General features: G+C 44.6%; 2 protein-coding genes and 1 long non-coding RNA gene across 3 annotated transcripts in view; 2 read left to right on the plus strand and 1 right to left on the minus strand.

Moving 5' to 3' along the window:
* Positions 1-25,632, plus strand: part of LOC118413013 — a 711,153-nt gene that overhangs the window by 131,662 nt on the left and 553,859 nt on the right. The window lies entirely within an intron of this gene.
* The window catches only part of LOC118414515, a 660,232-nt gene that overhangs the window by 92,255 nt on the left and 542,345 nt on the right, over positions 1-25,632 (minus strand). The window lies entirely within an intron of this gene.
* LOC118414504 lies at positions 9,797-20,793 on the plus strand. The gene is made up of 3 exons (XM_035818592.1): positions 9,797-10,055; positions 18,701-18,822; positions 19,996-20,793. Exons 1-3 carry the CDS (start codon positions 9,934-9,936, stop codon positions 20,064-20,066), a joined length of 315 nt encoding a protein of 104 aa, XP_035674485.1. The 5' UTR covers positions 9,797-9,933; the 3' UTR covers positions 20,067-20,793.

Raw genomic sequence — 25,632 nt, forward strand, 5'->3', positions numbered from 1 at the left:
ATGTAACGTGAGCACACACCTGTTACCAGAACCAGGTACAGTAACGTGAGCATACACCTGTTACCAGAACCAGGTACAGTAACGTGAGCACACACCTGTTACCAGAACCCGGTACAGTAACACGGGACGTATGTGGGATGAGCACACACCTGTTACCAGAACCCGGTACAGTAACGTGAGCACACACCTGTTACCAGAACCAGGTACAGTAACGTGAGCACACACCTGTTACCAGAACCCGGTACAGTAACGTGAGCACACACCTGTTACCAGAACCCGGTACAGTAACGTGAGCACACACCTGTTACCAGAACCCGGTACAGTAACACGGGACGTGTGTGGGATGAGCACACACCTGTTACCAGAACCCGGTACAGTAACACGGGACGTATGCGGGCTGAGCACACACCTGTTACCAGAACCCGGTACAGTAACGTGAGCACACACCTGTTACCAGAACCAGGTACAGTAACGTGAGCACACACCTGTTACCAGAACCCGGTACAGTAACACGGGACGTATGAATGAATGAATGGTTTATTTGTTGCACAACACAACTTCAGTAAAAACATTTGGCAGCCAATTGGCTGAATTGCACGTTTTTTTCCCATCAAATCCTTAATACGTCGAGTTAAAGACTATCTGATGAATAACACGTATACACACTAAAACTAAGTATCCTTTAAAACTTTATATAAATACATGATGTACAGGCAAGAGACGGAAACATACATTTGTGATTAGAACATTCCAAGTCTACTATTGTTTAGCTATGTTTGTTTAACAGTCTTACTAAGTATGGAAGGGGGGAGTTTCTGTAACGGTTGGTTCTGCATCTTACTGTTTTGAACAAGTCCGAGTTTCTCGTGGATCTACCGTGGATCTCGCCAGCCCTTGGCGGGAGCAATGAGGGGTCGAGCTTCTTGGCGAATTTCAAGCACAAGTCAATCCTTCTTTTTTCTTTTTTCTTTTTTCTTGCGGGCTGAGCACACACCTGTTACCAGAACCCGGTACAGTAACGTGAGCACACACCTGTTACCAGAACCCTGTACAGTAACGCGGGACGTATGCGGGCTGCATGCAGCCTTGTTGTGTGTTCAACTTAAGGTCACACTTACTCAATAGATGACATCCGCGCCCGTTTTATTATAGCCTGTATTCCAAGAAAAAAACTGCGGCCCTGGATAATAAGGATTTCATGCTTGCCAGAGAATCTGCTCTCCGTGGTTAGGGGGAATGGTGATGGCACGGGTACACGACCTTATTTTTCTCCTCTTTAAACGATACCTGTCAAATTTCAATTGATTGACGTAAATAAGACATAACTCATATCCGTAAGTAGTCTGACCGGGTTGTTAAATGAATTACACGTAATTTCCGTAGATACACCACCTTATTTGTACTTATATACAAGCGTTTCCACAGTACCCCTGCATAACATGAACCTGTGCTGTCGGAGTACAGTACGTTTTAATACTGGGGTAAACTTTTCTATCACTAAAACAATAGTTTACTTTCCACTCATAAACTTGAAGCACAGACTTGAAGTATGTTTCTCCCGTCATCTATCTGGGCAACCAGATCCCTTCAAACCTGTCTGATGACGAGACTATAAGAGCTCACATCAGAGGCTTTTACACCAGAGCTAATTCCCTGGTTCGCAGATTCAAGTTCGCCTCTTCTGAAATTAAGCGTACTTCATTCAATGCGTATTGTTCTTCTATGCATTGGCCATTGCGCCCAGTTGTGGACACATACCATCTGTGTACTTAGCATGACAGTTCTCTGTGTTGGTATACTTGGGGGGGGGAAAAAAACTTGAGGTTTTCGTGACACACAATAAAAGGGGGGGGGGATTCCTCAAATTTTAGGGGGGAATCCGGAAGCTGTCAGGGGGAATGGGCCCGTTTGGTGGAACTCCGGGAGGTAGGTTGGGGGCACCGAGGGGGGGGGGGGTGCGACACAGGTTATCTGGCATCTACGACCCTCTGCTGCAGTCGTGTGTCCCTGACGTCACGTCCGGAAGCTACAGCAGACGGGTCCATTCCGTGAAGAAGGCTGACGGAGTCGGCTGAAAATTTGGGGTAAGTCCCAATTAAATTTGGTGTTGGTAACGTAAAGTTTAGTTTTTCCACAACCCTCTGGGTACTAAACTAGCAAACTACGAACTGGGTAGCAAACTACGAACGGCTTATAATAACGCCTTCAGAATCCTGTTCGCATATGGAAGATACGAGAGTGCCAGCCTAATGTTTGTGTCAATGGGAGTAGACACCTTTGATGCCTGTAGAAGGAAATTAACTCAACTCTTTTGTCACTCGCCTCTTCAACTCGAACAATGGTATCATTAAGCTTACAATCCATTCAGACATGTTCACTCTCTGTAACTACTGGCAACACGATGTTCATCTTGTCTACAAGCGGTAATGCTTCCATATTGTATATATTTTTAGCATCATTATATTGTATCCCACCGGCTCTACCCACTCTGGATTATATGTATATAGGTCTCCTGGTTTTTGATTGTGCTGATATGGGCCTGTAGTGCCTGAAATAAAGAATAATTATTTAAAAAAAGTCATTGACAGATCACTTCAGTGTCACTGACGAAAAATAGTGGATGCTAGTTAAAACATCTGACCGTTTCCAAACTCATATCCAGTTGCTTCAGTAACTGCTTTTTGGCATGACCTTACCCTCAACAAAACCCAGTAACCTTAACCCAAACGCTAAAGCCCTAACCCTAACTCTAACCCTAAACTAAACGGTCCTTAACCCAAAAGTCCCAAACCCTAACCCAAACCCTAACCCCAACTCTAACCATATAGCAGTAGACCCTGCTCTAACTCCAACCCTACCATTATCGCCACACTAATCTGTTGGAGCAGAAGTGTGCTTCTACAACTCCTGATCCAAAACCAGCGCGGTTAATCGCCGGCGTCACGCGCCGACTCCCTCGGGCTTAATTACGCCTGGCCCCGCCGGTGGAAGGTCGGAGCCCCGGCGCCGTCGGAGGGGATGAATCGGGAGGCGCTCCGGAGGCGCGTGGAGAAGCATAACTTCCGCGTTGTAACGACTCGCCTGATTGGGCCGCGCTCGTGACTGAAGTAGTAATTGATAATAGCTGTTATTGCACATTCATGCCCTGTCGGGCTAAGTGCAGGCATATAGATACAAAAGGTCGCAATACGGTAAACATGGTTTCTAAAACTAATCTAAAACATGGGTTCTAAAACTATTCTTTGTTCGGCTTCTTCTCGTTTCTTAGTAGTGTTTAAAATGTAGCCTGAGATGTGTTTATATAATGGTGTTTGATTAAAGTTATTAAAGAAATGCAGGCAAACTTTTGTGTGCCATCGGGCTGCGGATTCGCCCCCCGTACGTGCCAGTACGGGCGACGCGCCTACCATGTACAGCCTGAACGTCTTCAAAAATACGTGGCGAACGTGGCCTCCCAAAAAAACGTACGGACAAATTGCACGTACGGTGGGTTGTGCCCTCAGCTTTAGGGAAACGTTATCCAAAGCTGCAGGAGTCCCATTCTGTTTAGAAAGGTATCCATAATTTTACATGTAGCTATCTGTCCGAATCGATCTCATCAACCATATCAACATGACCTCTATGAAAAGAGGTCGGCAGGTCGATTCGAGCTTTCATGAAGGAATAAAGGTTCAAACAAATTTGTATAGACGACCTCTGTATTTATTTATTTTTTATTCATTGGTTCGGCCTCGCCCGTCGATCTCCGAGGGAGAGCCAGACTATGGCTTTGAAGTAAGATAATGACCTCTGTAACAAAATGAATCTCAGGTCAGCAAGTGTTTCAAAAATTGTTTTTCAGTGTTATTGCTTCCCTACCCGTTTAGCCATTGGAAGAAATGGTGGCAGTACGTAGTTGTTTCTATGCAAGGTTTAGAATGTATTTGTTTGAATATGTGCGACTCATCAAAGTTGATCATTCCATGGCTCCCGATTTTCCTCCGCTCTTCTGGTGCATTTAACATCGGTTACGTCACCTGGAGGCAACTCTCGATCTTCATGTCTACCTTGTCCCCCCAACGACCTGGAGGTCAAGGGACTAGGTAGGTAGGTACTAGGTAGGTAGGTACGTACGTCATCTGTGGCTTTAGTAAATGTAAAACTTTTATTGCAAGTTCATGCCCATGGAGCTAATTGCAAGTGAACAAAATCAAATACATGAAGTGATTGAAAACGTGTAAATAATCTGCATTCTACCATACAAAGAATGGCAGTCTCTTCGGTCTTCAGCGCTTGGGCTAGTCGTTAGTGTGGCCGGCAATGGTAGTCGTGGGTGCCAGTGTGATTGTATTTCCCATTTCTTACTTCCCATGATACAGTAATTAGGGCCTTCTAGCTCTCCACCAACACTGCCGATTGCAAAGTAAAGCTGAGGGCACAACCTGCCGTACGTGCAATTTGTCCGTACGTTTTTTTTTTTGGAGGGCACGTCCGCCACGTATTTCTGAAAACGTTTAGGCTGTACAGGGCAGGCGCGTCGCCCGTTCTGGCACGTACGGAGGCGAATCCGCAGCCCGATGGCACACTAAGTTTTGGCTGCACGTAAAGTTCTACGGCGTGTCTGCGTGCTCAAAAATCCGTCGGATGCCTTACGAGTTCGTACGGAGGCAGTACGTACCACTTACGGATCCCAAAAGATTGCCCACGTTTTGGCACGTAGGTACGGCGGGTTGTGTCCTTAGCTTTAGAACACGTGGAACGCGGGGCATACCTGATATGATGCTCACAGCGCGCGCCACGCACCAGGCGTCCCCTGTGGCTTGTTAGGCCCGCCGCTCGGATGGAGAGTCAAATGTTAACAAGCATCGGCGGCCTACCCCTGACCCGCGCCCTTACCCTGCCCACTGGGGCGTTATTAATAACCACCACTACTTATTACATTAGCGTGACCGGGCTGATCCAGGGGGGGGGGGGGGTGAGGTTCAATCACGACCGCGGAGAAACATTTGTCCGAACACTTCTTCTTCTGAGAAATGACTTGCAAGGAGAAGTTCTTTTTGACGTCATTGATCTGCGGTTGTCCTGATCGGGTTGCTTGCCGTTGATTGGTTGGTCTGGTGGGTTGTGGTCTACTGTAAATGTATTTAAGTCCGCGGGCATATCATATTTCGCGGTAGCTGGAAAATGAATTTTCGGTGGTTTTAAATACGTGGTAGCACCATGCTCTGTAGTCTCTTACTGCCATAGAAAAATGTTCGCGGTGGTTTTAGGTTCGCGGTAAAACGGCCACCGCGAAAACCGCGAACATCAATCCACCGCAAAAGTTTCTGCATTTACAGTTTGGTCTTACGTCATGGACCTGTGCTCTTACGTTGTGAATGTGTGGCTGTCCTGATCGGGTTACATATAGAGGATTAACTCTCACCTTGCTGCATTAAACTGTAGCCAAATGCAAATGTGGTGCCACTTCACCCGGGGTAAGGTCTGGTGAGACGTGTGGCCTTACGTCATCAATGTGTGGCTGTCTAGCTGCTGATTGACAGGTCTGGGTGAGACGTGTGGTCTTACGTCATCAATGTGTGGCTGTCTACCTGCTGATTGACAGGGTGAGACGTGTGGCCTTACGTCATCAATGTGTGGTAGTCTTGCTGCTGATTGACAGGTCTGGGTGAGACGTGTGGCCTTACGTCATCAATGTGAGGCTGTCTAGCTGCTTATTGACAGGTCTGGGTGAGACGTGTGGTCTTACGTCATCAATGTGTGGCTGTCTACCTGCTGATTGACAGGGTGAGACGTGTGGCCTTACGTCATCAATGTGTGGTAGTCTTGCTGCTGATTGACAGGTCTGGGTGAGACGTGTGGCCTTACGTCATCAATGTGAGGCTGTCTAGCTGCTTATTGACAGGTCTGGGTGAGACGTGTGGTCTTACGTCATCAATGTGTGGTAGTCTTGCTGCTGATTGACAGGTCTGGGTGAGACGTGTGGTCTTACGTCATCAATGTGTGGCTGTCTAGCTGCTGATTGACAGGGTGAGACGTGTGGCCTTACGTCATCAATGTGTGGCTGTCTAGCTGCTGATTGACAGGTCTGGGTGAGACGTGTGGTCTTACGTCATCAATGTGTGGCTGTTTACCTGCTGATTGACAGGGTGAGACGTGTGGCCTTACGTCATCAATGTGTGGTAGTCTTGCTGCTGATTGACAGGTCTGGGTGAGACGTGTGGCCTTACGTCATCAATGTGAGGCTGTCTAGCTGCTTATTGACAGGTCTTGGTGAGACGTGTGGTCTTACGTCATCAATGTGTGGTAGTCTTGCTGCTGATTGACAGGTCTGGGTGAGACGTGTGGTCTTACGTCATCAATGTGTGGCTGTCTAGCTGCTGATTGACAGGGTGAGACGTGTGGCCTTACGTCATCAATGTGTGGTAGTCTTGCTGCTGATTGACAGGTCTGGGTGAGACGTGTGGCCTTACGTCATCAATGTGAGGTTGTCTAGCTGCTTATTGACAGGTCTGGGTGAGACGTATGGTCTTACGTCATCAATGTGAGGCTGTCTACCTGCTGATTGACAGGTCTGGGTGAGACGTGTGGCCTTACGTCATCAATGTGTGGCTGTCTAGCTGCTGATTGACAGGTCTGGGTGAGACGTGTGGTCTTACGTCATCAATGTGTGGTAGTCTTGCTGCTGATTGACAGGTCTGGGTGAGACGTGTGGTCTTACGTCATCAATGTGTGGCTGTCTAGCTGCTGATTGACAGGTCTGGGTGAGACGTGTGGCCTTACGTCATCAATGTGTGGTAGTCTTGCTGCAGATTGACAGGTCTGGGTGAGACGTGTGGCCTTACGTCATCAATGTGTGGCTGTCTACCTGCTGATTGACAGGTCTGGGTGAGACGTGTGGACTTACGTCATCAATGTGTGGCTGTCTAGCTGCTTATTGACAAGTCTGGGTGAGACGTGTGGTCTTACGTCATCAATGTGTGGCTGTCTAGCTGCTGATTGACAGGTCTGGGTGAGACGTGTGGTCTTACGTCATCAATGTGTGGTTGTCTAGCTGCTGATTGACAGGTCTGAGTGAGACGTGTGGTCTTACGTCATCAATGTGTGGTAGTCTTGCTGCTGATTGACAGGTCTGGGTGAGACGTGTGGTCTTACGTCATCAATGTGTGGTAGTCTTGCTGCTGATTGACAGGTCTGGGTGAGACGTGTGGTCTTACGTCATCAATGTGTGGTAGTCTTGCTGCTGATTGACAGGTCTGGGCGAGACGTGTGGTCTTACGTCATCAATGTGTGGCTGTCTACCTGCTGATTGACAGGTCTGGGTGAGACGTGTGGTCTTACGTCATCAATGTGAGGCTGTCTACCTGGTGATTGACAGGTCTGGGTGAGACGTGTGGTCTTACGTCATCAATGTGAGGCTGTCTACCTGCTGATTGACAGGTCTGGGTGAGACACGAGGTCTGACGTCATCCATGTGAGGCTGTCGTGCTCTGGTCGTTAGCAGCTGATTGACATGTCTGAGCTAGCAGTGCGGTCGGCTGTACAGCTGCGGCTCGGCAGTGGTAACAACAGCACGAAACTAGGATTATCTAAAGCAAAAACGTTATAAACAGGAATCATAAGATCGGCACGAGGCGTACTTCTTAAAACAAACATCACCGCTGATAAAGCCTCCTGAAATATCAGGATTCATCCTTTCGATATATTTTATACTTCATAATACCGAGTCTTCCCTCAAACAACCCGCAGTCACGCCTTGCGCCACAGTCGACTTTGTGTCTTGAAAAGGACCTTTGAAGTTCCAAAAACGCACACTTGGCCCTGAGAGTTAAAGAGGCCATGTGGTTATCGGGTTTTCTGCTGACTTATAACGTCAGACGGTCACACCTGAGCGTCAGTTGCGTCATCTCACTATTTTGTTTGTTTCAACAGGGCAAACGCAATCGCCTGCTGGCGCTTTTCAATGTACCCTTAGGCCAAAACACAATAGACACAATAGATCAACATTAAATAAAAGCAAAGTACAAGACATAATAAACCATGTAAGCAAGTTTCTAATCTTAACAAAAGGGAATAACAAATACGTTAGATCAGTAATATAGATCTATCACCAAAGCCTAAAGTATTCCTTTGATGTGTGTGTCGTAAGCACCAGGCCTATGTAGTCACGCCTAAAAGATATTGTTTGATCAGACTTGTCTCAAAAGGCCTTTGATGTTCATCCTTTGCCTAAAACACTCCGCTTTGGTTGGTTTAGGAAAAAGGCTTTCCTACAACATTCGTGACACTATCATCAAACGCAGTAAGACAACAAGGTTATAAGCTGCGTGAGGTAACGGTCTCAAGGTTTCCTCAGTGACTCTGACACCTTTCTCACGCGGCGGCCATGATAGATCGAAGAAGAGGTCAATGAGGCAAACAGACAAAACTTATTTCTAAAATTAGGTCCCATTGCTGAAATCAATTCCAAGCTTATGTTATTCACTCAAAAGTCCATTGATCTTACTCAGCGTTTTTAGTCCTAGTGTTATATTTCATGTGTAGAATTTACTGCATTTATACATCATTGAATTGTTACTTTGTACATGGGGTGGGTAGGGGTGTTTGGGGGCACACACAATGTTAGTCGATTAGCTTGTTCAATTATTGTTTCTAATGTTGTTATATCTGCATTCATGTATTCAAATGTATGTTAAGTGGCACTGTTAAAATAAGTTTTTTTTAACTTGAGTGCAGTGTCACTTTGTCCTGTCTGCTTTTATGTTGAATAAAAAATGAAAAGAAAAAAACACACAAAAAGTCGCGTCCAGATAGGTTTCTTTCCTTTTCAAAGTATACCTTGGTCACAAAGACAGACAAAACACTTTTCTAAAATTTCATCCCTTATCCTTTTACCTACATCAAGTTCAGTCTCTCTCCCGCCAGTCATGATCAGCATCAGCACCGGATTACCACCTCGGCAGCACGACACGTACAAAACGCGCCTGTCGTGATTAGGTTAGGCTTAAACGCACAGATCTAGACATTCTATTTATAGATTCGTTCAGTAAGTTCGTTTGAGATGCATCTATATCTTTTTTTTAGTACAAAACACGTATAACCAGGGCTAGCCCTTAGTAATAGCCTCCGGCTAGTTGGGTATTTCTTACAGCCGAATAAATCAAATCATATCACTTATGAAATGTCAGGGCTAAGATGAAAGAATGAGAATTTATGAAATGAATTTAAAAGATTATGATTTTTTGGTAACGTTATCTTCATACTATCTCTAGTCACACGGACTTGATTATATAAATTTTCTTTGTTTCCATCCCGTGAATCGTACAAAGAAGAAACAAAACTAGAAAACATATGCCGCAAAAAACATTAAAAAAAGGCAACGTGTGTGTTCAATTATTTGTGCAACTCTTCTTTCTGACGACTTAGATTGAATATAGGCAACTTTGTATTTTGGCTAAACTTGTTTTTATTCGCACGCTCACATCAGGTTTTAGTTGTTTAGAGTTTTAATGTAATTTATATAGTTTAATACACTAGTGTAGTTAGTTTGTATTTGTTAGTAATACATGTTATCTGCCATACATTGTACCTAATGCAAACGCAAAACTTTACTTGGCTATATGAATAAACAAACGAAACTAAATGACGACATTGAAGTAATTTGTTTGTTACGCCCGGGTCTGCACGTACATCCCGCCTGACGCAGTGCAGTGGCGTTGATCCTGGCAGTCTGTAGGCGTGCAGGTGGTGTTGCGGGATCAGCGATGCTGTGAGTGTATGTACATGTAGCTTCACATTCATTCTGCACACAGGCTGACGTGAGGGCCGCAAATTATCACACAACTTAACATTCATCTCCAACTGACGCAGCGCGCGGTCACGTGGTTCCCACTACAAATTCGGCGAGTTTTCCCTGCGCGTCCCCAGTCCGGACCGGCGCAGCGTGAGTCAGACATGTCGGGACCGGCGAGCGCGCACGGAGCGACGAGGAGATGGGCGGCGATGCTGATCGTCCTTACGGGGCTGGCGCTAGCACAGGCCGAGGAGCTGGCGGGGGACAACCGCTACCCCTACAGGTGAGCTTCTCCACAGGCTTCAACATCCTGTTGTTCGTTTGTTTGTTTGTTGGTCATGATGTGTTTTGCAAACTCAGTAAATCTCGTAGACAGCCACCTGCGAACTCATGTAACTACTTGAATGATGGACAAGATGATGACGAAAGCGGTGCTCGCTGACTGAACGGACGAATGACTACAAATCTCGTAGTAGCTTTGCACAGCAAGTTCAAGCACTGTCAAACCTGACTTTAAGGTTTGTAAGGTTTGATCCACTCATACTAGAATAGTCTTTCTCGTCTGGTCAATAAGTGTGCTCGAGGTGTGGCTCTCTCCAGACACAAAACCTCCGGTCTTTGGTTTTGCTGTGACAACGCATGACACGACGACAAGCCAGCATTGTTTTTACTGGCGAAGTACATTATAACTTGGATGAAAATGTTCTCCAGAAATGCATCTAAAGGATAATAAATACATATCGCAACTGCCATATGGTGGGAAGTAAACCAAGACTTACAACTTAAACCTGATACATGGTATTGTTCCTGTTGAAATTCGAATGAAGTCAATTCGCCTGAGCTGAAAACATCTGTTCCGTACAGAGTAATTCTGATACCAGCGTCGTCCTTTCGTGAAGACCATTAATCTCCAAGCAGATCCTACAATGGCATAAGATACCAAACAGGCCAAGGAGTGTAGTCAGGCAAAATGTGTCCATTTGCCTTGTAAAAAAACACATTCCTAGGCTAGCTTCACTCCTCTGGGAGCTTTCGATACTATCTTATGCTACCGTTGGATCTGCTTGGAGACTAGAGACCCGGTAGAGATTGAATTGTATTTGAATAGAGACCAGGTCGCTCAAGCTTGATCACGACTACTTGGGCCTAACGGTTGTTTTTCTTTCTTCTTTGGCAATCAGTCGACTCCGGAGGTTGTTTTTCTTTCTTTCCTGAAGTATCCTTTTGACCTTGGCTCTCATCAAGGTCCCGTGATCGACTGCTCGATATAAGACGTGCGGGTCGCGAAGAAGCTCCTCCGCCTTGTAAGACGTGATTAAAAACGCCCCCAGGTCCCACATCAAGTCTTAGATACAAAAGAACAAGATGGACAGGTGGTCACCATTGAATAACAAACCGCCGGAAACTAAGCTTATCCTGATTCGGAGTGATTGGTACATCTTCGCCTATGGTTACTTCCGTGAAGGAAGTGAGGTAATGTTTTTGTCTGCTCTGTGTGCTCGCAGATCCCTTCCAGCATTTGCATGTCGGCTTGTGAGTTAAGTTAAAGTTGCCCCTACATCAGTAACAGATGCGTAGGGGTGGCGCCCATCTCCATTTCTGTAGCCCTTGGGCCACACATGTGCAAGCCACTACAGCAGGGGGCTGGTCCGCTGGTAGTGATGTGTGTTGTGTTTAGCTTCCATACTCTTCCTCATTAGTGCTGAGTGCTTAGCAGAGAAAGCAGCATGTACCATTTTTAAAGTCTTTGGTATGACTCGTCCAGAGATCGAATTCACGACCTTCCGAATGCAAGGCGAACACTCTACCCACTCGGTCATTGCACCAGTTTTGTGAGTGAGGTGCTGATAATACTTGCCGATTTGGGGGAACCCTTAGAGCATAGTTCAGATAATGTTAGATTATAAAAGTATAACCCAACCTTGATGGTAAAGTGGTATACCAAGTGCTTCAGATGTTGTTTCCTGGCAAGCGCTATTCAGCGACCTGTCAAAATATGTGCAAATGCCACATTTTCTGCCTCTGAAATAATGTGAACTTTTATCCGGACCAAGTGTAGACTGATCTAGAACATGATAATGGTAATTTATCAGAAATTATGGCTGAGACTGCGGTTTGGCATCGTTATGCTCCAAACACGGGTACTTTCATTCGTTAGATATAAAAGTATGATTCTACAGAGAACACATCGTAAACAAGACGTTACCTTAGACCTTAGACCCTCCCGCAACACTGTGGCATTGGTCGACTCGTCGAGCATACTTCCTCAAAAGGTTGCGGTCTTGCGCAGCTACTGCCATGCTTCCCATGCTGTTTAGCCCCATTTTCCTTCCATCATCTAAGATTGTCCGTCTTAGTGTAGTTTTAGGCCTGCCCCTGGGGCGGGTGCCCTTAGGAGCCCATGACATAGCTGTTTTTGTTGTTCTTCTGTCGGAAAGGCGCCATACATGCCCGACAAATCTCAATCTTCTTTTTCTGACTGTCTCACTGGCTAAAGGCACCTTAGCTCTTTGCATGAGCTCCTCATTTGTGACGTGGTCACGCCAGGAGATGCCTAGGATTGTCCTAAGGCATTTACGTTGGAAGGTATCGAGTGATTTTGTTATCTCTGCAGCGCTTTTCCAAGATTCACACGCATAGGTGGCTATTGGCATCACAATAGTCTGGAATAACTTTAACTTTAACGGTACGCTGATTTGCTTAGATAGCCAGAATTTTCTCAGGTATTGCCACATACCAGTAGCTTTGCCAAGCCTGGATTTGACGTCTTCTTCTGTGCCACCGTACAAGAAAGCTTTTTTAAAAAGCTGGCCGGTGCGTACTTTGGGAAAAAGCATGAAAAGAGGGCGGTTAAACATCGAAGTCTTGAATTGGTCTATTTTCTATCTAAAGACATCACATGGGATTTGTTGAACAAAGAAAAGAAAATTAGCTGTAAGTGGGGATTGAACTCATAGCATAGCAAACAAGACTGCAATTTAAACGAATGACCTTAGACCGCTCGGCCATCCTGACTTGGTTGCGTAATATGCATTTAAAAGGGCTTTAAACGAAAGGCTACGTTAGACGATCCATCCAAACTAAACGAACCACTTAACAACTAGAATCAATTGAATGATTTATGTGTGAATAATAAAATGCAAATATTTACAGATGATATATCAATTATTCCAATTTTTCGTGTCCCTTTGAACAGGCTTTTCTGCTGCGGTCCAACAAACAGTAGCTGGCATTGACGTTAAGGCTAATTAATATAATCTATTCATATAAGGAAAATCATTTTGTACTCTAGTTTGTGAAAAGCTGACACAAAATTTTCACATGAACAATGTAGAAAGACCACGTGAACGATGTAGAAACATCACGTGAACAATGTATAAACATCACGTAAAAAATGTAGAAACATCACGTGAACAATGTAGAAACATCACGTGAACAATGTAGAAACATCACGTGAACAATGTAGAAACATCATGTGAACAATGTAGAAACATGCGCGCATCTCAGCACGTGGTGCCTATACACACCAACTCTTGCTGACAGCCTCGTTCGTTGATTAACTCTTGGTTCAATTGTTCGTCTGATTTACAACCATCAACTAACAATGCAGGCGCGTCACTGCCGGAGTCCGCATATGTTACCCGCCCGACCGCGAGGGCCGGGCGCTAGACGGGGACTACAGACGACGTCAGAGCCCAGACTTCGGGAGACCAAACTTTTAATGTCAAACAAGATGGATTCACTTCACAGAACTCTAGTCTCATGCTCCTTTGCGCGCTTGGACCAAACCATTTTCAACTAGGGGTGTTTCCACATCGTTACACACGCCCCCTCAAAATCAAATGGCGTCCCGACATTACTGTTACAATGCTATATCTACTTAACAATAACTGAACGTATAACTTTGAGTAATAATTGAGCATGCAATAAAACAAACTGTGTTCCTTTTAACTAACTTCTTTTTACAACTCTAACCTCTACTTCTGGCAAGTTGTTGCATGTTACAACAGTTTACAAAAACCTTTCCTAACATATAACAAAACTATTGGACTTAACTATCCAATTTAACATCTTCTTGGATGACCAATTACCGCAAAAGTTTGATCAAATGTTCGTCTGTTCTTCTTGTGCTCTACAGATAATAGACACAGAATAAACTTCTCAGTCTTTTATATAGTCAGAGCTATTGGTTCATCTCATCTACCTTCGGAGTTATTGGTTCATCTCATCTACCTTCGGAGTACATAATATACTAATGTATTTCCACATTTCATGTATTTCCACAGTTTCTCTTTCACAATTGAATAACTATGGAGCTGAGTTGGAGCTTAATGTCCGTCTGGCACCCGTATCTCCGTACGTTTTCAGTTGGCTTCATTCAAACTTCTCTGGATGACATCCACTTTCTGGAAGTGACTTCAAACATGGCAGTCTTGGATTTTCCTTCAGAATTCTCAACTTCAGTTGTCTTGGGCTTGGTTTCGGGACATCCTCAAACTCGGTATCTTGGATTTCTTACCGGACATCCTCAACTCTGTTGTCTTGGGTTTGGTTCCACAACACCCTCAAACTCGGTATCTTGGGTTTACATCCGGCCATCCTCAACTCTGTTGTCTTGGACTGTCCTCAACCCTCAAACTAAGCATTCTTGAATTCTAAATTTCTACCTAAAATCCTCAACCATGTTTTATTGTAGCGCTGGATTCAGAGTCCAAAAGGCTACCTTTCTTCTTAAGACTGAGCCTCCATGCCCATTGCTTGATATTATATCTCTGGTACCAACTTCTTCAGCATAGACAATAACTAGACAACTTCGTATGAATGCTAATTGTTAATCTACATACCAAACATACACTATGAATTCAATCTATAACGTAACAAAATGTTGAACATGCGAGAGTCCTGCTTGCTTGTGCTTGATGTCTACTTGTCTTGACAGTCCTGACTGCATCAGTTCTTCCTCTGTTTTTGCCACAGTCTTGTGTGCTTGCCGGCCTGTGCTTGTCATCTTCTTTCCATTGTGGAGACACATGATTGACGTTCTTGATCTCCCCAGTGCCCTCCCGATCTCCTCCATTACTTGAGTCTCCTGTATCTTGTTTACTAGGGTTACCTCAGTGGGTTGACCTCTGGCTATGCTGGTGAATGACGCAACTGTTCTGCAGGGCTGATAAGTAATTTGACACCAACCACATGTGCCCGTTTTCCCTGGTTTTCCCGCCGAAGCTGGTACAGGCCACACTGACGAGTGGAAGTCTGCTATTTTCCCCTTGCACTGCTTCTGTGACAGGCCTTGGATCCTGTCAAAGTCGATCTCGGTAGAACCTCCAAATTGTTACCCGCCCGACCGCGAGGGCCGGGCGCTAGACGGGGACTACAGACGACGTCAGAGCCCAGACTTCGGGAGACCAAACTTTTAATGTCAAACAAGATGGATTCACTTCACAGAACTCTAGTCTCATGCTCCTTTGCGCGCTTGGACCAAACCATTTTCAACTAGGGGTGTTTCCACATCGTTACACATACTGCTAAAAAAGATTTGTTCTTTCTGCGCACACAACCTCAAGATATGTAATTATCGTGCAATTATTCTAACGGAGATCGGACTTATTGTTCTGTGAGAACACGTGCACGATTTCTGATTGCCATACCCCCCTCTCCAAAACGCAGTAAATCTCTTGTCATTTATGTGTATCCGTGGAAGTACTATTTCAATAAGGTTTCACCTTTAGCTCCACTTCTTAACGTTCCTTAGGCGCGAGTGCAATCTCTATTGCTTATCTATGCTGAATCCTCCTACCCCAAGCGCATATCTAACATGTGCTCATATCCGAAATCAAGTATGGAACCCATCTCAATGTGCAAGTTTTCCCGGGTGATAAACGCCATGCCCATTTCCTTATAGCTTGCTAGTCATAGTCAAAAGAAACGATGTCCCCCCCCCCCAAATTATTGGCATCACTTATACCCCCTTTCCACTAGCTAGGGCGGCGCTCTCACCGCGCTCTCGCTGCGACCTAAACGTTTACTGATTGCTCAATCAATCAATGACTCAACGAATTTTGTAGAAAAAAAAAACGGATTTTACTACACTTTGTGTGTTTTATTGTCCTCTCAGTCTCACTTTTAGATACTGTATGATATAGCCAGTAAGAAATCAAAGGTTACACATATCCTATTTAGGTCGCAGTGAGAGCGTCTAGTTGTCCAAATACGGATGGCAGCACCACGTCATGTGAAGACGTGTAGTTTGACAAACCCAACTTAAACTCCACTCGCTTCTCCTGAAACCTCCAGCCGCCATCTGATCCCGCCAAAGCCCCGCCGCCTACAGAGCACGGGCGGGAGAAGGTGTCTGATTATGCCGGTAATCTTGAGAGTGCACCTGCCGACCTTCGCTCGGGAGATCGGCTGAACCCCAAATCTCCCGCGCCGGGGCAACGGAGAGGTGCGCGCGCGTAGTCAATCCTGAAGCAAACAACGTGATGTTAAAACGTGTCAAACACTGAACATGTACTATAGCAGAGCTGGTGGCATAGACGTAAAAAAGTGCCCAACTGTACACCAAAAAGCATGTGCTAAAGACCCTATACAAAGATGCCAAATCCATACCAAACAGCTTGTGATGTACACGTTCAAAAAGTGGCAAAATCTACACCAAACAGCTTGTGATAGAGACGTTTAAAAGTGACAAAATCTACACCAAACAGCTTGTGATATAGACTTTTAAAAAGTGGCAAAATCTACACCAAACGGCTTGTGATATAGACTTTAAAAAGTGACAAAATCCACACCAAACAGCTTGTGATATAGACTTTTAAAAAGTATCCAACTTTACACCAAACAGCTTGTGATATAGACTTTTAAAAAGTGGCAAAATCTACACCAAACAGCTTGTGATATAGACTAAAAAAACGTCCAACTCTACAGAAAACAGCTGTTTCTGAAAACTTTTAAAAATGGTTATCATGGAAGTTCATCTGTGTTGGTAGTAATCATGCTAAACTTTCTTCCCATACACGGATCAAAGTTGCAACAACCACTGTCGCCTTCATGACCAATACCCATGACCAATCACTTCAGAACGTAAACGCCAGCTGATGCCGTAGCGTTGAAAAGTACACCCGGCAACATAAATATACTAGTATTCAACCCTACACCGAACAGCTACCAATGCGTATGTGCCAGACAAAAACTGTCATGACTCGGCCTAAGTCAAGTTGTATTCAAGTCCCCGCGTTAATGTGATTGCAGCTCTGTATCACACAGTACAAACGGTCACGTCTGGAAACCCCTCTCGGAAGAAAACACTTAGAACTGTCCTGACGAGGTAAACCTGCGACATGACCGGAATTCACGCAGGAATATCAAACGTCTCGCAGTTCAGAATGATGAGGAAACTTCCACACACAACCACGTCCCTTATTAGTGCATCGGTGGTTCACAGAGACTCAGCTGTTTGGACATGCGTGTCCACTGGTGGCTCCACCAGGCCTTCCTACGGGACTTCGGCAAAAGAGGGATCAAAGTGATCTGTGCGAGGAAATGGAACCTTTGGTGGACAAGCCCCCTGGTCTCCTTATTTGTCTAAATTTTACTATTTCAATTTAATGCCCATCGTCTACTGTACTTACAATTAGCCTTCTGCGTTAACTTTAGAATATACAGTACTTTCACATGTCTACGTCAGTGTAGTTACTCTGGTGAAGACTAAAAGGGCCTCCACACTGAAACCTAATTAGCAGGAGTCAAGCAGAACCAGTCGGAATGAAGTACAATTTGCAAAATTCGTGCCACATTCGGGGCCATTCGGGTGGGAATTCCAAATGGACCTACGAGGGGCATTCAATAAGTAATGCCCCTGACCCACTTCCAGTTGTCTGATCTAAATGAAATTCTGCATGTGTAATGAGTTATATGTCTATGAGTTATGTTGCAAAAAACAGCTCTGAACTAACTGTGGTTACTGATTTACTGGTGTTTGAACTGAGTCAGGTGTGAAATGGACCAGGTGTGAAATGGAGCATGTTGAGTGTCGCGCAGTGATCCGGTTTTTGTATTTGAAAGGACGCACACCAAAAGGGACTTTTGATGAAATGAAAAAAACTTATGGTGATGATGCCCCATCATATGACCTTGTAAAACGCTGGCATCCTGAATTCAAACAAGGTCGGAAGTCTGTGGAAACAGCTCCCAGACCTGGTCGTCCCTCTTCTGCCATTGATGAGTCATCTGTCGGAGGACCAACCTGGGATGTCCTACAAGAACGGTGTCCAGAGCTACATCAAATGATGGGAGAAATGCAAAACTCTGGGTGTTTCCTATGAAGAGAAAGACTAATAACTGTGCCAAGTTTCATTAATATCCTGCTATGGGAAATGGGTCAGGGGCATTACTTATTGAATGCCCCTCGTAATATCCCCTTCACACGAGAAGAAATGAGCCAAAATGCCGTCAGAATAAAGATTCTTTTCTATTCCTGGGAATTTGTAGGGTATTATAGAAATTCTCACTACATTCCTGACATTCTTTTGACAGATTTCTGGCAGGATTCGAAATGGCTTGCCGTTTCGGTTCTCCATCGAATGACATTAAAGAGTGTTTCGAATATTGTTGGAATGCCGTAAAATGCGGTCATACTGCAGTTAGAATAGTTAAAGACTAGTCGGAAAACACTACGAATCCCCAGGAATAGAAAATAATTTTCATTCTGATGGCATTCCGGCTAATTCCTGCTCTTGTGTGAAGGGGCCTTAAGGGATGATGAGGGGTAAGTTGTAGCATGCATTTACAACTTACAGGAGAAAACCTGAAAGCAGCATGTTCCTTCACGGCAAGACAGAAAATGGACAAAGTGTTAGGGTGCGACTCATGTAACAACTTTACTTCATATGACAAGCGTAGTTGTAATCTCCTGTTGTTTTTCAGTGCCCAGACTGCCGACCCACTGCGAGAATTCCTCCAGCAGTACAGCGGCAGCGCGGAAACATGGCTGCCGGCCAAACGCGTGGCGGAGTACGTGTTCGGACATGGACGGACAAATGATCTGGGTAAGTCATATAGTTCATGAACGTGTACCCGTACTGAAACCCCAATGACCTAGATAGGGTATAGTTCATGAACCTTTACCTTTACACAAAGATCAATGACCTGATTAGTCATAGTCCATGACCCTTTACCTCCCCACAAAGATCATTGACCTGGGTAAGTCATAGTTCATGACCTGTACTCGTACACAAAGACAACTGACCTGGGTAGGTCATAGCTCATGAACCTGTACCCGTACACAAAGATCAATGACCTGGGTAAGTCATAGTTCATGACCTGTACTCGTACACAAAGACAACTGACCTGGGTAGGTCATAGCTCATGAACCTGTACCCGTACACAAAGATCAATGACCTGGGTAAGTCATAGTTCATGACCCTGTACCTGTACACAAAGATCAATGATCTGGGTAAGTCATAGTTCATGAACCTGTACCCGTACACAAAGATCAATGATCTGGGTAAGTCATAGTTCATGACCCTGCGTCCTTACAAAAAGATCAAAAAGATCAAAACTCCCGCATAGCCTTTTTGTACTTTTTAGATGTTGCGTCGGTGAGGCGTAAGGGTTAGACTGTAGCCTGGGTCAAAACTCCCGCATAGCCTTTTTGTGCTTTTTAGATGTGGCGTCGGTGAGGCGTAAGGGTTAGACTGTAGCCTGGGTACCATCCTATTTCTACCGGGGCTCCTTACACTCACTTCCCTAAAAAAATTATTTTTTAGGGGTAGCGAGTGTAAGGAGCCCCGGTAGAATACGGATGATACTCAGGCTATTAGACTGTTGGGCTCAGGTCCAATAGGTAAGGGCTCGACACTCGCCTTGCCCCGAATTCGACGTCGTTCCGTTTGCCATACAATGTACCGCGTGCAACTGTCAACCCATTGCTAAAGTTGGGTGAGACATTCGCCACATTTCCAAACCGGGGCCCGGCCGGGCAGCTTTCGGGAACGAAAATTACAAAAGACACCAAACTACACAATACGTAAGAGACAAAATTCTTGGGCGTTATTTGTGTATATTTTGTTACGTATACATTTCTATTTTCCGTTTCCACAAACAACCCTGCCGATCGCCCGTAAGCCTTAGTGGGTGAGCCATATTCCCTTACCCAATGACGCTTAAACACTGCACAGCCACAGTCACTGATGCGCACTTATCATAACCTGTTCCCACAGAGAACCGACAGAGGATGGCCTGGCTGTACAAGGTCATCAATTCCCTGGAATCAGCCGGAAGCAAGTCCTAACGCGTCATCACAGACGTCATGCTGCTTCACTGACGGCCAGCCAATCAGAAAAAACGGAACGACTAACTAATCAGATATTTGAATTGACAATCAGAACTTAGGCAGTAAGACGTTAGGAATAGATACAATTTCAATTTGATTTTTCTAATTCATAGGTCAAGGTAGATGGCAACAGAACAGCGTGTCTGCATCCACGTGACCATGACGTCACTACTATTCGCCATGTTGGAGGGTTAAGCCTACCGGATGTTGGGTTAATTTGAAATTCTATCTGTACCCACAGTGTTCTAGTTTTAACATGGGTATACATTATAGACTTCACGGGATTTTAAAAATTTCAGGTAGGTGGGATTCCACAATCGTGCTATTTCGATGCTTTGAAAATCCTCCACCAAATTCAAATGAAAACATTTGTTTGAATCTTTTATCCATTCAACTTGCAAACTAAAAATCAAACTGACGGTCACAATCGAGCTTTTTTCTCACAATATGGTCCTAGTTCGTTTTATTTTGAAGTTCGATACCTCGTGAAGATTTTAAAAAACGACGAACACACTTTAAAAAGGGCCGATGAATTCCCGGAATCTGACGGGCACGGATCATGGACTAGAGAACAACAGAGGCTCATGTTTCACCGCCATAAACAACAGGAAGCACCCGAGTTTGTTTGTTTGTTTGTTTGTGCTTTGTTGTCACTTTGGTGTATCAATAAAACTTCCCTTTGAAATACCACGGCTCGCTCGGAGTGATTTCGGTAGATATGTGTGGTGTCAGATAATCGCCATGACAAAATAGAAAGTCGGATATAACCTGATAAAAGCTCCTTGAACGACTAAAAACGTCCAAAACAGCCGGAGCCTAACCTCTGCTTGTACTAGTATACCAGGCTACACGCATACAGGGCAGTTTTTTGCTGTGAGAAAAGCCGGTATGAACCGGTATTCCAGGTTGCTCCATCTCCAAAAAGATACTGGAATGTTAATCTGCATCACTGGCAGACTCCCGAAGCCAGCCCTTGTTGACAAACACAACCCTGTAATCATAGTCAAGGCACTTCGACATACGTCATGGAAACACGCGCGCTGCGGAAAGGTTACAACAACTGTCAACGTGCTTTTGCGTCAAATTAATCTAAATGACATGGAAGATAACAACTTGAACTAAAATGTCATGCATTTTTCGTCACAGTACTGCATTAGAAACATATTTCACTAAACACATCGTTCGTCCGGAGGTATGTTGACAAACACAATGATCCTGAGACGCTGTTTTGTGTACACGTGCCGGCACAGAAAGGTTAAACCAGCTGTCAAAATCGATGTGCCTTTTTCATGAAATTGATCTACCTGTATGATAAAACCTTCACTAAAATGGCATCGTTCGTGGGAGTTATGTTGACAAACACAATCCTGTACAGTTGAGGCGCTGCTAGATGACAGACCAGGGAAACACGCGCACTGTAGAAAGGTTAAAACGATGTGATTTTACGTCACATTTTGCTCTATTATTCACATTTCACTAAAACGCCATCGTTCGTTCGTAGGCATGTTGACAAACACAATCCTGTTAAGTCGAGGAGCCGTTCGACGTGCGTCAGAATCCACGCGCGCTGCGGAGACGACGGCAGCAGTGGGAAAACAACAGCAGACAAACAAGTACCCGATCCCGCGCTGTGCCTCAGGTGTGGGGAAAGGCTTGAGCATACATCACAAATTGGTTCAGTAGGCGGTTATAAGTACCGCATCACGACATTACTGATAACAAGCTTGCGTAACAAGTACTTCAGAAAAGGTTAAGACTTAAAGGATTTTTTAAAAACATTTTGTCGTCATGAGAGAAGCTATCGCCGCGGAGTCAGGTTTTCAGTCGTCGTGATTATGTAAACATGTGGGTAAGATGGCGTCTTTTGGCAAGTACTGTAAATGCAGAAATGTTCGCGGTGGATAAATGTTCGCGGTTTTCGCAGTGACCACTTTACCGCGAATTTAAAACCACCGCGAACATTTTTCTATCATGATATTAGATTGCAGTCTATGGTAATACCGCGAACTTAAATCCACCGCGAAATGTCCTTTTTCCCGCTACCGCGAAATTAAATCCCCGCGAGCTTAAATACATTTACAGTAATTGTTGCCCCCTTCCTCGCTTTCTTAATGCCAATGTGAGTCCTTCCTATGTATACAAAACAATTCTGTACCACGACACTATCAGAAGTTTCCAAATTCTGTGTTCCTTCGGGGCGAACACATCTGGGTCTGAGACCACCACGCCAGACACTACTGAAATGTGAGTTCGAAAACCTACACATGTAACAGTGAAGAAATTCACACTTCCACGTGCTAACAGTTGCGGTAATTAACACGAGGTATTCTGGCCAACATCCATGTACATTAAGCCTACTTTACGGTTGGGATCGCATTACAAACAACGCGTGAAGTACCTGTATATTCACAACTGAGACAGCATTAAAAGCACAGCAGGTAGTACTAGTCTATACCTAGGTATTTATTTGTTCTCCAGCTACTTGCCAATCTAAAGAAACTGTTCACGGTTTGTTAAAGCCTGTTTCAGGCTAAGGTCACAATTCCAAACAGGGGCCCGGTCGAGGAGCTTTCGGGAGCGAAAAGAATGGTATAAAAGATATATAGATTCACAAAATGTCAAAATAAGATTCATGGGCATGATTTGTGTATATTTCTAGGTATACATTTAAATTTTTCGGTTCTTAAAACACCCCGGTCGGGCCCCGGATTGCAAATATGACCTAAGCCTTAGAGAAATAGGTCTGCTCACATACTGCCGACGATGGAGAGTAATAACCCATGTTCAGCAATAACCCATATGGAGACCGACGACAAGCGTGATTTCTGCCTCAAAACGCTTCTTAGGTGGCTGACGGGCGCCACCTTGAGACTTTTGTTGGTACTAACAAATACATACATATATGACAAGCATACAATGTATTTTTGGGTTGTGTTGAAAGAATCTTGGACAAAGAACCATTATATCATTTTAGACAAGAGAGTGGAAAAAAGCCACTTGCATCAGGGAACAGCAACCACAGTTTAAAAGTGACTGAGGGCCTGATAGACTTTCTTCAACTCATGATCCACTTCTCATCGAGTCACGTGTTTTGCCTTTATCACGTAACGTCAGAGAAGCGACGGATTTCTTATTCCTTGACCGGGTCGGTCTCGCGAAAGTTAATTTTTGTGCTGGAAATGGACGTGAAACATCGCTTCAGAGCAAATGCATGGTGGGCAAAGTCAGCATTCTGCTGCATAAAAAAAATGTTTAGAATGTATTTTAGTAGCATTACGCCATCTAGCGGAAATCGTCATAGCAACATGCGTCTTTTGATACCTATGCTAAAGCGCCCCCTGTGCCGCCGCATATGCAAAGTGCATGTGGGGAGGTCCGCACGCGTAGGCACAGAGAAATTAACAAGCAAGTCCTAACATCTTGGCTTTCTTGCTAACCATATACCAACTTTCACTTATCTATGTGTCTGTACCATGTATCTGTAATCATATTTGCTCATACATTTTTCAGGGTGTTGAGGATGTAATCTGTACTTCTGTTATACTGTAAATGCGTTTAAGTTCGCGGGGATTTAATTTTGCGGTAGCGGGAAAACGGACTTTTCGCGGTGGTTTTAAGTTCCCGACAACACCATAGACTACAGTCTCATACCATAATAGAAAAATATTCGCGGTGGTTTTAAGTTCGCGGTGAAGTGGTCACCGCGAAAACCGCGAACATTAATCCACCGCGAACATTTCTGCATTCACAGTATTTCACTTGACCCGCAACTCTTTCCCCATGATTTTAGTCGAAAAGCGGCTTGCAGGCGGATTTGAGCTTCTCATGAATAAAGGAAGTCAACACAAAATCCTCGGGAGTTTCGACATTTGACAATTGAGCACAAAAACCTACTAGGCTGCATGGTACAGAAATTCTATTCTAGTTTATGATAAACTTAAAGGTAGCTGCAAAACCAGGAATAAATTATGTTCATCCTTAGGTAGTCAGCTGTACGGATCGGCCAGCTATCTGTTTATTTGGCCAATTTCACTTTTTTTTCAGCCACCGGTGGGGCCCGGTAAATGCTACTTTTGTAAAGATGACCGCAGTCACGTGCACATACGTCACACGTCCGTCTAACCGGCTCTTCTACGTTCAACCAATCAGCAGGGTGGCGTGATCTCACGTGGCAACATCCTGTTCATATGTACTTTCAACCTACTCTGTCTCACCTATTCACCTATCGTGGTACCTTATGCAAATACGTGCAAATCACGATCACGTCGCTGAAAGCATGACACAGAGAAAAGCGATTTTCAGGCGAGTCCTAATCTCCGCGTAGGCAGACGGCCCGGCCGGTTTTTGAAGTCTTCTGAGGTTAACGTTGCGATCATCACGTAGTTTCTCTGTTTGCAACAGCTGCCAGAATACGGTCGTATCATATATTAGACGCTTCATCCATTCCGGAAGGCAGAGGGTAAATCGGAACGAGTATAGTGTACATAACTGGATCGCATGGTGAGGGGAACGCGCACCTCTCAGTACTCTTTTTTGGCCAACGGTGGATCAAGGTCTCTCCTCTCGGTGGCAGGCCTATCAATCTTGCAGAACGAAGCACTAGGCTTCTTCGGTACATGTATCGCAGCCTTGGAAGCCCCGGGCCAAATCGTTTCCTCGGTAGATCAGCGAAGGCGTCGGACATTCGCTTTGGCATCCCGGATAAGCCTTTACTTTGTTTCGGCTAGAACTCCTGAAAGTGAAACGGAGTAAAACAGACGCATATATGTATTAATTTCGGAGACAGTAGAGACAGAAAGTGGTAAAGATAATGGTTTATTAAATCGAATTTCATCGCAGCCAAAATGGCTGAATTGCGAGGTTCACAGTTTTATACACTACAGGCTGTTAGCCAGTCTAGGGCAAGGTATTGGAAGGTGGAGCCCACCCCTCTCTTTTTACCTCACCAACCGAAATCAGGTACCACTTTTACCCCTTGGCGAAGTGAAAACAGAAATACGTTGATGAATTTATTAGAACAAAGCATCTAAGCAAAAATGCTAGGCATCGACTCTCTCGATAGCGTCACCTCTCAATTTCCATCCCACCCACCTAGCCATTCGACGACACGAAGTTGATAATGTGCTTTTCACCCATATCTAGTATTTGAATCCTACTAACCAATATAGCTGTATGATAGATGCACGAAAGGAAATGAGGGATCGCTAGAACCTTGATCGTGCGACGCTCCTCAAATGTAGAGGAAGACGAAACGTTTCGTCTGTAGTACTTCATTCATGATGGGTAAAGAAGCCAATTGTTTACAGAAGTATCTGAAATATAACGTTATACTTTCTCGCCACTGCAAACTAAGAGAGAATAATTGACTATTAAGATCTATGAATCCGCATATTGTTGAAGAAGTGGGTGATTTCGTCTTCAACCGCTTCCGAAGAAGAAATGAAACACAGAAGTGGCTGTAGATGTGAGAATTTGACTGCAATATATTGCATCGTCACACAGACACACACACACACACACACAC

This window comes from Branchiostoma floridae, chromosome 4, assembly GCF_000003815.2.
Source record: "Branchiostoma floridae strain S238N-H82 chromosome 4, Bfl_VNyyK, whole genome shotgun sequence".
NCBI classification, from domain to species: Eukaryota; Metazoa; Chordata; class Leptocardii; order Amphioxiformes; family Branchiostomatidae; genus Branchiostoma; species Branchiostoma floridae.

What these genes read in the sequence shown, in the direction of transcription:
- LOC118414504 (XM_035818592.1), top strand. Translation starts at nt 9,934, where the DNA reads ATGTCGGGACCGGCGAGCGCGCACGGAGCGACGAGGAGATGGGCGGCG. An exon ending in GACAACCGCTACCCCTACAG is followed by an intron (nt 10,056 to 18,700) that starts GTGAGCTTCTCC and finishes GTTGTTTTTCAG; the next exon opens with TGCCCAGACTGCCGACCCAC. An exon ending in TGGACGGACAAATGATCTGG is followed by an intron (nt 18,823 to 19,995) that starts GTAAGTCATATA and finishes CTGTTCCCACAG; the next exon opens with AGAACCGACAGAGGATGGCC.